This window comes from Spodoptera frugiperda, chromosome 18 (assembly GCF_023101765.2).
Source record: "Spodoptera frugiperda isolate SF20-4 chromosome 18, AGI-APGP_CSIRO_Sfru_2.0, whole genome shotgun sequence".
Lineage (NCBI taxonomy): Eukaryota > Metazoa > Arthropoda > Insecta > Lepidoptera > Noctuidae > Spodoptera > Spodoptera frugiperda.
Genome location: NC_064229.1, coordinates 756,442 through 769,149, shown reverse-complemented (window position 1 = coordinate 769,149; position 12,708 = coordinate 756,442). Strand labels below are relative to the sequence as shown.

The window sequence follows — 12,708 nt, the reverse complement described above, 5'->3', positions numbered from 1 at the left end:
CCTCTACTGACAAGACATTTCCGTATTTACTTTTTACTTTGCTGTCTTTTAAATCATCCATTTCACTTGTTTACCTTACTAAATTAAGTTTGAGTATGACTCAACTTCAAAGAATTTGTACTAGAGTAATTACTCCATGTCCGGACACGTGTCGTTGCTTCTTATTTTACTCTGTTCTAACTTAATCTCAACTTATTAAAAAGTCTATAAGAAGGCATCGTTGTCAGCTTGTTATGTCACCTCCCCTGATTTCCTGTCAAAATTATTAATCTATACAATTTCTCTTAGCTCTTGTTTTCAAAGTGTCATATTTATTTCCCACAATGACGCAACTAAACCACATAGTTGAATAACCACAGCATGTTAACACATTCTTGATACTTCATAGTCGGGTGTACGTGATAATTCATTAGCTGTTACACCCGTCATTCATGCGATTAGTAATGTCGATGCAATTCCATCAGCATTTTTATTAGCCTCATGGTTGACTATGAACTCTTCATGTCCAAATTTGTCACCTAGACTAAAAACTGCTCATGCATTCTAATTGACTGCAAACACGTGTACTGAGGAACCAGATTATATTAATTAGTTTGTATGAAACGCCTTATCCGTTACTACAGGTTTGCATCCTATCTAATTACACGTCTACTCATCATACTGACTAATGTATTTTTGCTGTGATCCTCCCACTCATTTGGGTTATGCTAATTGATTTAATTGGATCCCATAATTCAACTTTTCAAATCGATTTGAATAATCGGTCATTAAAATTGCATGAGCATAATATTTACTACATCTGTCTCCTCCTAAGTGGTTGTAGATTTAAGTAGATCTGTTGAATCACTTACAGACTAGACTCGCGGCGCATTCAATGTTTCCTATACCTCTTTCGGTCACAGTAATTGGATTTATGGACTTAAGTATTCAAATTCTCGCGTACACGAACTGAATTGGAGCACTTCCCTTGTTAAATTCTAAACGCTAACAACTGGCGAGTTTCTCTAATACTGGGTAATTCCAAGACTATTTGTAGACAACATTGACTCGATGATGATATCTTTTCAAAGCCCTTTTATTATTGATATTGAATATGCTAATTGAGCGCCTAATAACATCCAGACCTACCTCTGCAAATATTAGCATTCGCTGGTTAAACACAGTCTTTACTAATATTTGGGTTTCAGCAAAAAATAAGAACAAGGCGAAATTAAATCGCGTGGATAAATTTAATGTTAGAACAGACATATTATGTTAATTCAGCCATTAACTCAATGGGCTTCTACAGAAATTACCGGCGGTCCTACTATATCATTATCGTGTTTTTTGTGAGCCACTTCATTATCCGTTGTTTGTTCAACGCGGCTTTTTAACATAATCATTGTGGCGACGATGTGTTCAAAACTTGTTGTTAGTCCATCTGATGACTTTATCAGTGAAAATTAATAGTTACAGTCTCGCTTCGAGATTTTTTGCTCAGGCTCGTAAAACCGTCTCATTGCTTAAATTGCCATCATTTTCGGCAATCACGTAGATTGCCACCCAGTTTTCTATTATTATACTGTTGTCAGCTATTAGCTACCGTTTAAGGACCACAAAAAATATTTATTCGATAATTACGTCTGTAGACAGTTTATGAGGATTATAAATAGACATGACATACCAATTTGATGTTTTATCCGTCAACCCGTTGAAAGCTTCCGAGAAATCTGTAATACTAAAAGCTAATAGTAATCGCAAATTAGTATCAATGCTGATAATGCGTAATAAAAGTTTTTGTGAACATGTCAATAGCTATTGAACCATATCAAAAATTTTATTTGGAGACGATAAAAAAACGTATAATGAGCAAATTCGTTTGATGTGTTTCGCTCGCGGCAGTACAAGGTTTGTTAATGAGAGCTCAGGAAATAACTTACGAACTGACAATACCTGTATGATTTCGAAGGTCGTATATTTATAATCAATTTGTTCCAATAAATTCTTTTTGGGTGGCATTTGGAGCAGTTTGATTTGTGTAGTCATTTGTTTAAATTTACCAACACCAACACTGGTATGGCTATCAATAATTTTAATACCTTTGCTTATTTTGATTTTAATTTTATGGGTGTTAAATGTAATGTTGATGATTTTTAAATGAATTTAATGTTATGGAGCGGTGTTACAGGATTTATATTTAGATTTTCGCAAAAGATTTATTATAGCTTTAACATGTTATGGGTGTGGGGGCGAGCTGCGGATGTAGAATCAATTTTTATTTTGCAAAAGCGAGCTATTCGAGCAATATATAACTTGCCCCGTCGCGAATCTTTGAGAGAACTATTTAAAACTATAAACATTCTTACAGTGCCTTCTCAATTCATTTACGAAAATATTATGTACGTGAGAAAAAATCAACAATTGTTTGAAAAAAGAAGCGACAGACACAATTTTAATACGAGAGGTAAAAATAAGTTAGCTATACCGCAATTCCGATTGTCCAAAGTGCAGAAATCCTTCATGGGATTTTGTGTTAAGTGTTACAATAAACTACCAACCACCATACTGAATCTGAACGAGAAAAAATTTAAATCTTGTATAAAGCGTGAACTGTGTAAACAGGCATATTATAAACTGTCAGATTATATTGAAGATAAAAATGTGTGGCAGCATGTTGGTCCGGCTCCACTGGACACTCGCTCACACTAGACAATGCTCTAATACGATCATTAGTTACACGTTAAATTAAAGTAGTAATTTATTCCAATGTAGTCTAGGGATCCTGTGGCATCAAGCAGTTATTTATTATTTTTTTATTTGAAAAATTAAATTAAAGATTATTTTTTATTTGTATAGAAGCATTATTTCAAAATTGTAAGTGTACATATGTGGGCACTATGTTTGAAACAACCCGCTTTTTTAATTTATATTCTTTACAAATTGGTTTTATTGTCCCATAGTTCTGACGTCGTATTGTCGTTACATTGTTCCTACATATATAGACAATAGGTAAATGATCAAATAATGTATCAGAGATATTGTAAAAAACATTTTTTGAAAAGAGTAACGATGGAGTTTCTTGCTCGTTCTTCTCCATTCGAAGCAACACTTTGGAACGAGCGCCTAGCTTCACTGACAGACAGACTGACGGACAATTCAATTTGACGTTTCAAAAGTGCCTAATTTAGGATTAATTGAAATAAATGCTTTGACTTTGACTTTGACTTTGTGATTACGTAAGATATATCAGTGCTTGCAGATTATGGTCACGTTACTTCATCTTCCTCCATAACTGCAGTATCATAAACCTCTCATCGCTTATTTTATTACGATCTGTGACTCCGCCATTACAATAGCCATCAAATAGATCTTTGCAGAGTTCATTGCCCCCTTGATATACTAATTTACATTGTTAAGTAACTACGTAGTAATTGTATGAATTGATTGAAATTTACAGCATGCCAAAATTTTATTGAACTCCTTTGAAGGCCGATTCAATGTTGTTCTGGTGACTAGTGTGACGTGTGGTATCACAAAAGGTTCTCGATTATCACACTTGACCCGATTTGAATTGAAAAATAGATTTGTTTTGAATCATCGTTGTATTAGGTAGGCGTTCATCATTTTGATGGCCACCCTCAGTAATGAATGGTGTAGTATTGCTATTATGATGGTCATCAAGGACGTTTCAAACTGAATCATAAGTTTATGAATATGCATATTATAGAGTTTTTTGTGGTTACTTGTTCCTATGCGTCCGGTCTTTACCCATCCGTCAATTTGCTTGTCAAAATATGCTGGAAAATCTAAATACAGTACAGAAAATAAATTACTTTATGCCTCATCGAGTAATTCATGATATATTGTTATGTGCTCGTAGAATTTTATGTCCCTAATTTCAGTATGTCTATAAAAAGTTATTAGTTTTTGGCGACTGCAAGAAAGAAGGAAAGTAGAACTATGTCTTGTATATCGACTGCAATCATCTTTGTCTTTGTGATTGATTATGTATTCTTATCGAAACTGGATTGACAGAATATTGTCACATTACAAAAACTAATGTTGAAGCTTCAAGGCCTTACACAAAATTATGCTATTTGAGCTCTATTTTATTGTTCAATGCAGCGTTTATGTCACCACTAAAAACCTATTGTCCCTATTTTATATTCAAATCTTATAAAACGCGATACTTAGGCATACATCTTAATGTTTTGCGAATAATATATTCTAAGAATCTTCATTGTATAGCTCGGAGCGAACGGTCCAATTCGTTGAAATGATCAGAGAAAAAACATCGGAACACCGTGAAATTAAAATCAGGTGTGTGAAAGAGATAGTGCACTACATCCTATTGCTGTCTCATTTGTAATTAAGGAAGTATTTTATGGTATGATTGGCGACCTTCTTATTGCAGTGCATGAAAATTGCCACCAATTGTTTTATTTTGCCGGCTTTATTATTGTTTGTCCGTAGTTTTATGGGCACATTGCTATCTTGACTCCGATACATCAGCTGGTTCCTAATCATTGTGTTTTGTAGGAGAGATATAAAATTGATCGGATTGGGGACTCTCCATCGTGTGATTGATTTTATAGGAGTAATTGAGTTCAATTTTCTACAACTATTTCTCAATAAAGATTGTGGATAGCCATTTTAGATTTGCTACCAGATTCTGTAGATAGATTTTGGATGTATTTTTGTTAAATATACACTTTTTAATTCATTATTTGGTTTCATTAGAAAGTAAATCATTATATTATCACATTTCATTAGTACTTTCTTAATTTACTCTTAATTATCTACTGTCTTTATTGGCTTGAAGTCTGAGATATATACCGTTGGTCTTATATTCTTTTCAATTGTAAACTCCATTGAAAAACTTCAAATTAATCTAAACCAACTCTAATAAACCTTAACAATACAAACAAACAGTCAAGTACCATTGCATTCCTCGAAACTTGTACAAGTAAAATTTATACGTTTAGAAATTGTAGAGAAACTGGGTTCCGCTGTTGTACCCAATCAATTCGTTTGCTAATTAGTTGGCCACGCGAACTGATAATTAAGGCTTTCGCGGTGCCCTCTAAATCATCAACCACTGACGGCCGGCTTGTGGGCGGAGGACCACACAGCTGGGGCTCGAGCCTCGCTAAATGGAGCAATCTGCGTGCCAGACTAGATCTTAATTACTATTATCTATGATGTTATGCTTACCTTGTAATTTGTGTCAAAAAATGTTATTAAGTTGTGTTTGGTGTTAGAGTTATTAATGGTAGGTCTAGGAGTAGAATTTAGATGTGGTCATTTAAAAGGCAATAGAAGGTTAACACCTATTAAGTTATTTTCTGTTGTAATCTGATTTTATTCCTACATGTATCTTTAGTATGAGTTTGCTTCTCTCTCTCTCTCTCATTCGCCGGCTGGAATAAACCAACCAATCAGATTCATCGTTTCGATTACTTTAAACGTAAAGCAAACTCGTACTAAGGGTACTGAGTTCTCTGGCCCTATTCAAGTTGACCGGGTATAAAGTATTTTCCTTCCTCACCATTCATTCATTTATCATCCAGCTCATGTCATCGAAGGTGGGTCATTATATTACAAACCTTATTTTCCTTCATCCCAACCTCTCACCTAATTTTGCACTTAACTTCTCTTCCCAACTTACTTACCGATTATAGTTTAATTCACAGAATTGCAAGCTTCATCATCAATGCCATTTTATTATAAATTTCAATCATCTAATCACTATTGTGAACCATAAAAATCTCCATCATTTCATCATAGGCGGTCTCATCAACCGCTCTACATTAAAAACCTTTGATCAACGAGCTAAACAGCCTCACAATATTAACATTGCCTACAGCTCTGTTTACCCCAAAAGGGATAAACGTGAGCGATATATCACTAGCCATTCATTGCTTGGACATAAATCGTGGCTAAGATAATGTATGGACAAAAGCACATAAAGGTATTCTGTCTTACAGTTTGGATTTTTAACTTTATGAAGTTGTAACAGAGTTGAAAGTCTGTTGTGTATTGGGGTATCTTGATACATGTGTGTATCATTGGTGAAATTGAATGAATATAGTAAGTTGAAGTATTTTCTTTAACTTTTGTTTTTAGCAAATAAAGAATGTATGCGTAAGCAAATAAGGTTTGATTTATCTATGTCTATTCTACTACGCTTAATAGTATTTTTGTTTTAAAGAAATGTGAAGTTTAAGCTTACTGCAGTAAGGTTTCGTTTGTTTCTGCATCTTACTTTATTGTTTTTTTTTGTTTTTGATAAATAAGCAGTTTCGTCTGTTAGTATGTTTACGTATTATTATGATTACAGTGCCAGATAAGTGAACACTTCTTTGAAGACATTTGCTTACTTATTATTGTACCTGCCAGACAGCCAGATGTGTGTTCAAACAATTTATAATTTTTCTACTAATACTACTAAGCTATTTTGTAACTCGAAACATTCGAAGTAAGATCGATCGCATTCTCCTTCATTGATCGAGATTATTCACACAACCAATGACATGAAATGACAATAGGGAATATGCATAAAAAATAAAATGGCCTGATTTTTTTTCCCTAAGCTTTTAAGGTCGTAGTATTACACTCAATTCGTTATTTCCTGATTTAATATGCATTTAATTATTTAAAACATAAATCAAAAAGTGAAAAATTTACGCGCGTAATTCAAATTTGTAAAACGCCTCGTGACGTCATAGGGCACATTATCGTCCTGTCAGTCAGTCACGTGTACCAACTCAACTGTCTGTCAAAGTGTCAACTCATGGTAGAGGTACAGCTTGTGTTTGAGAACTTTGAGAGAAAAATTGGTTGTATTGCTATACTAGCTTAGTTTTCTAAAATATAAATATCAAGAAATATTAAGCGTCATCAATAGCAATGACGGACAACGGTTTTGTGAAAGCACAGTCGGATAATCTTCCAAAAATAGATGCATTTATGATGACCACATATTTTGCGTCAAACCCAGATTTTACATCTGCTGAGGTTAAAGGAGTAAAAGCTGCAAGGTAATTATTGTCAAACATGGCATTTTTAAGCTAGTAAATCTGTTTTTATGCATACGTGCACTTATTTCATTATTTCCCTAAATATAACCTCAAATGTTGTTTACATTCATTATACTTTATTAAAACACGTATGAATTAGATTATACGATCAATCGCATGTTTTTATGAGAGTAGGTAAGTAAGTAAACCTAGATTATTGTTTATTACAGATCTCAACGAGAATCATACGGCGATTCAGCTGTAGGATATGTACAAATTAAACGAGAGGGGAACTTATGTGTAGTGAAAGCTCGCATCACACCAGAGCACAATGTTCGTCAGAAGTCATACGCAGTACAAGCTGTATGTGATGAAGCTGAAGAAACTGTAATTTCTGTGGAATGTCTGGATTGTGCAGCACACTTAGGTATAATCTCTTTTACTTACTTTGTGTTTGTGGCTGATGATATACTTGTTATCTAAGTAAAACTCTTGACAGTCATAGGTCATGTGTAACCATAAAGATTGTCAAATTATTATGAAGTCAAGAACTTATAGCAGCATTAGGTTAACCATTACTACCAGAGTGATATTATTGTGTAAGAAAAATAATTTTATTCTTTTGTTTTAGGAGGATGTAAACATGCTATTGCATTTTTAGCATGGCTTCACCGACGTAGTGAAGATCCTCCAAGTACAAGCATTGAGTGTTATTGGAAAAAATCCAAGCTTTCTTCAGTTGGTACTAGCTTGAAGTTTATTAAAGCAAAAGATATTTGCAAAGCACCTAAAGTGAATCCCGCATCAAATTCCTCAAGCACTGGCAATTTTTTAACAGTGGTAAAAAATAATTGTGTGAGTGTTGGTGATACAAATAATCATCTGATGAAATTTTATCAATCTCCAAACAATGCAGAGAGACTGTCGATCCACCATTTAATTCTTGCAAGCAAGACTACAAACCCTGTTGAGTTTCTTGAATATTGCAAACTGGTGATGAGTACAGAAGCATGCGAACAAGCCGAATTGATAACTAAAGATCAAAATGACTGTCCATTATGGCATGAACTAAGATATGGAAGAATCACAGCTTCTAAGGCATATGAGGCTGCACATTGTAAAGTTCTGGATGGTTCCTTAACGGAGAACATATTGGGAGCAACCAAACTGAAGGATACAGAAGCTATGAAAAGGGGGCGATTTTTAGAAAGTCAAGTATTAAAAGAAGTAGAGAAAATTAAACAAATAAAAATAAATAAGTGTGGCTTAAAATTAAATGCGGCTCATCCTATAATGGGGGCTTCTCCAGATGGGGAAAGTACTATGTACAGCATAGAAATTAAATGCCCATCATCAGAAAAAGCGTTGAGCCGTTATATTGACAGCAATAGTGAAGTGGCTCCAAAATATATGGCACAACTACAACTTCAGATGCATTTTGGAAATAAAAGTAAGGGTCTTTTTTGTGTTGCTGATAACAATTTTGAAACCTCTAAGAAAGTTAATATAATAGAGGTGGAATATAAAAAACAACTGTGTGAAACGATAATAGAAAAATGCACACTGTTTTGGCATCAAGCCATTTTCCCAAAAATAGGTAAATTTTAAAAACATGTACTTTTACTTTATCTGAAATAAAACAATTAATGCATTCTTAATTCATTTTTTTATTAAAACATCCTGAATATTTACCAAACCACATGCCAATGTTATTGCATCATCAATGACAGGTATTAAATTATAGTCTACACAAGCATGAGGCAGTAACATATGAAACTCTCTTAATCTATTTATTACACGTTCAACATGAATTCTCAAAGCTGCTATTCGTTTTGACTGCTTTACTTCATCTTTGGTGCTTGGGTTGGATTGTGAAACAGAAGGTGGCCGGACGAGAGTACAGTCTCTGGCTCCCAGTAAATGTGATAAGTCTTTGAACCCTCTGTCAGCCATAACTGCTTTTTTTGGAGGTAAACAGTCTAAGTAGCCACAGTCTTGCACTATCATGACATCTGTAGCTCTTCCACCATATCCATCGGATATAAAATTAATCAACCCATCTGGTGTACATGAAATTAAATACTTCAATGTATTACATTTTTTGTACTGTGACCAAGTAAGTGATTGGTGGACTGGATCGGAAGGTTTTTCAATCTGGATTTCAAAGCAATCAATAATAGATATAACATTTGAATACCTCGCTCTGAATGATATAGGTAAATTTTTATATACCTCAGTTGGTGTTGGCCACACAATCAAGTCTTTCATTTTTGATGCGATTAAAGGTAAACTTTTATTGAATATTCTACTGATAGTGCTCTGTGAGTAGCCAAAATGTAAAGCAAGTATGCCAAATGATTCATTTAACTTCAATTTCTTAAGAGTTATTAATATGTCTACAGTTGGAAGTGGAATGTTTTCACTTAATAGTTTTATTAAATGATATGACTGTTTAGGTAATCCTAGTAACATTTTGGGTTCTCTATCTATGGCACTTAACATACTACTGCGCATTACATTTTTAAAATGTTTTTCATCATCTGAATCTGCTGATTCATCTTGCACACAATAACTTAAGTCAGATGAGCTACAGGGTTCATAATCATGAGATATCTGTGAAGAAATGGACGAAATAGATGTTGTATCCGACTTAGTAGGAAATAATTTTCTTTTTACCGCAGCTGTTGCAGGTTTTATTGGTGAAGTTCCAATATTTTGTGATGGAAGGGGAACAGGAGATAAAGCTACATTAGTCTTCTTTGTTGTTAAATTAACTTGAACACTTTTACTTCTGAAGTTTGGTCTCTTATTTATTTGCACACACTTGTCACTAAGTAAGTTTTCTGTATTAGTAGAGACTTCAACATGGGATGTACGGGGCTCTATTACAGACACATCCATAACAGAGGTACTAGGCCTCTCTGGATCATTTTCACAGCCTTGAATATAGGAAGTACTTGGTCCGGCATCACAATAACTTGTTTGTGAAGTTTCACGTTCTAAAACATTTTCACTGTTGACTTCAGGTTCGGGGAGAGATTCATTTATTAGTGATAATCTTTTCTTCTTAGAATCATACATTCTCTCCTGTGGTGCTGGAGCATTTCGTTTTTGGCATTGAAATTTATGAGGCATAACTCCTTTATTTAGGAATAATTTAACTTTTTCGCCTTGTTCCTTCATGAGCTTGTATTTAATATAATTTACTGTATCTTCTTTGATCTGAAATAAACACAACACTTGGTGAAGCATCTTAGGATAAGTAGAAATAGCTCAGATGAAGAATCTTCTAACATGTTATGACATTCGTAAATAAGGTTACGAACTTAAATAAAGTTCTGTAACCTATGGATTTCTAGAACACTACAAGATGTTATTTGGCCAAATATAATACTTACATTAAAATGATCTTCACAACAATGTAAACGCGATATTGAAGATACATTATATTCTCTTCGCATAACCTCACACCATTGTTTACGTATGTTTGGATCTCTCGGAACAGCAAAAAAAACTTTATCTGGTGTACTTTTTATATTGTTAGGACACATTGGTACCATGCAATATCTATAAAATGGCTTTTTTCTTCTTCCATGATTATTACGCGTGTTGTTATCTATCAAACTCTCAATGTAAACAATACAATGACAGGTGTGCCCTATGACGTCACGCCTCAAGCGCGCGAGAAATAGGAGCGTTTGAACTCGTCAAATTAAACCACTATTTTTAAAATTTTATAAAAAAGTAATTACTACTCTTACAGCTATGGTTTATTTTTTTTTTACATCAAAATGAAGTGAAAATTGAATTTAAAAAATAAAAAAATTGTCTGCATATTCCCTATTACAGAATAGCCAGACTGTTCTCTGTGACGACGTTCGCGCAACTGGGCTTTGCGCAAGTTTAGTGTGACAGGCACGCAAACATTTGAACTTTGAGTCCTTTGACGTGACTTTCCGATACACACTTGAGTGTTAAAATATGTGACAATAGTTTCAAATGTCCGTGCCACACATATGAATAAATAAATGCGCACGTGTCTGTCGTCGATACGGGGGGAATATATAATTTATTGATGCAAATGTTATGTTATTGCTAAGCTTTTGCAATTTGGTAAGTTTTCTCTTTATTTTTATCCACCCATAAGTGGAATCGTAGCATGAACGTGATTTTAGATTAATCTAGACTCTGCTTCAAAAATCTTGTCTAGATATAAATATAAAGGAGAAAGAGTCTGATCTCCACATATTACAATTATGATTGACTCCACGAAAAATTCATTTCAAAATAACTTTATCTGTACTATATACCTTTCTTAATATAGTATGGATTGAATACACTTGATTAGCTTAATCTTCTGTAATATGTAGTAAGTATAATAGGACCTACACAATAACCATGGCTCAATTCCCTTACTCCAAATTCTGTCAAAACACACAGGTCATAGACAACCATAGTCATAAATCGACCGTTATGGCTCGCCCCCATACCATAGACAACAACACAATTGTTCCATTTTCAATATCCCATAGCATAGACTAGTGTTCTATAATTCAAACTTAATGTGAGCAGTTTATTGACAAGAATTGTCTTTTTATAATCTTTAATTTTTTCTGTTTGTTACACAGCAGGGGTGAGTGTAATGTGTAAAACATAGAAGTGCATACATATAGTCCCTGGCCATATTATTATAAACACTCTTGCTTTTTTTTAATAAGAGATTGTTTTTGAAGCAGTTTTTCTAAAATATCATAACTAGTATTAAATACTAGACTACACGGTTGGCGCGGTAGCAGGGCAACCGGCTATCGCACAACGTGTAGCGTGTTCAATTCTCGCATGGAGCAACCCCATTGTGTGATTCACAAATTGTTGTTGTCGGGTCTGGGTGTCATATGTATGTGAACTTGTATGTTTGTAAAACGCACCCACGGTACAGGAGAAAATACTATAAGTAGGGCAATGCTTTAAAAAAAATACTTGCTACTTATTATATTTACCCCTGGTTCAACAATCCCCCAAGTCTTCTAATGGCTGTCGTCTGTTGTTATCTCAAACAATCGCTAAGTTTAGAACTTACTCCTCTCCCGGCATTCCACGTCAGCTGACACATTTGAGAAAGTGCCTACAATCAAACTTATCGTAAATTAAAATCAAAGGCAGGCGTTGAAATATAAAACTCGGGCGACTGTTTATTATTGTAACACAGCTGATATTCTTTATTTTCAAGAAAAAAAAGCGATAGATAGACTTGTTTATTTAACGAAGTTACTTAATAAAAAAAACATCAGCATGTTTTGTATGAAATCGTCTTACAAATGTATCGAAAAAAAAAACTTTCTGGCATTTGAATTTCTGGCAAATGACATTTCGAATTTTAAAATAGATCCGATTTGTCAACAAATCTATTTACCGAAATAAAAAAAAACAATTCACCATCAAATAGAATTCGAATACACATTTTTGAATTTTTGAATTAACCGTTTAGAACAAAATGGCTCCATTCACAACTGCCCACAAGTATACTGGCACACAATAATGTGTCCGTGTTCCATTTAAATAGTTTGTACATAACTCTCGTGTGCCCGGGGCGTCCCGTCATACGAACATCACTTGTCAACCATTTACATTTTAATAAAATAATAAAGCTATCATATAAAAACGCTTTATGTTCCGTTATGGCTGTTTGTTCACCCCCTAACTATTTCCA

General features: G+C 34.1%; 3 protein-coding genes across 6 annotated transcripts in view; 2 read left to right on the top strand and 1 right to left on the bottom strand.

Annotated features, from left to right (window-relative positions):
- The window catches only part of LOC118278101 (calcium uptake protein 3, mitochondrial), a 91,622-nt gene that overhangs the window by 21,566 nt on the left and 57,348 nt on the right, over positions 1-12,708 (top strand). The window lies entirely within an intron of this gene.
- LOC118271616 (uncharacterized) lies at positions 6,776-8,656 on the top strand. Its single transcript, XM_050700047.1, has 3 exons — positions 6,776-7,019; positions 7,229-7,425; positions 7,630-8,656. The coding sequence occupies exons 1-3, from the start codon at positions 6,889-6,891 to the stop codon at positions 8,604-8,606; spliced, it is 1,305 nt and encodes a 434-aa protein (XP_050556004.1). The 5' UTR covers positions 6,776-6,888; the 3' UTR covers positions 8,607-8,656.
- On the bottom strand, positions 8,646-10,845 carry LOC118271611 (uncharacterized). The gene is made up of 2 exons (XM_035587709.2): positions 10,397-10,845; positions 8,646-10,220 (listed from the first exon to the last, which is right to left on the bottom strand). The coding sequence occupies exons 1-2, from the start codon at positions 10,556-10,558 to the stop codon at positions 8,658-8,660; spliced, it is 1,725 nt and encodes a 574-aa protein (XP_035443602.2). The 5' UTR covers positions 10,559-10,845; the 3' UTR covers positions 8,646-8,657.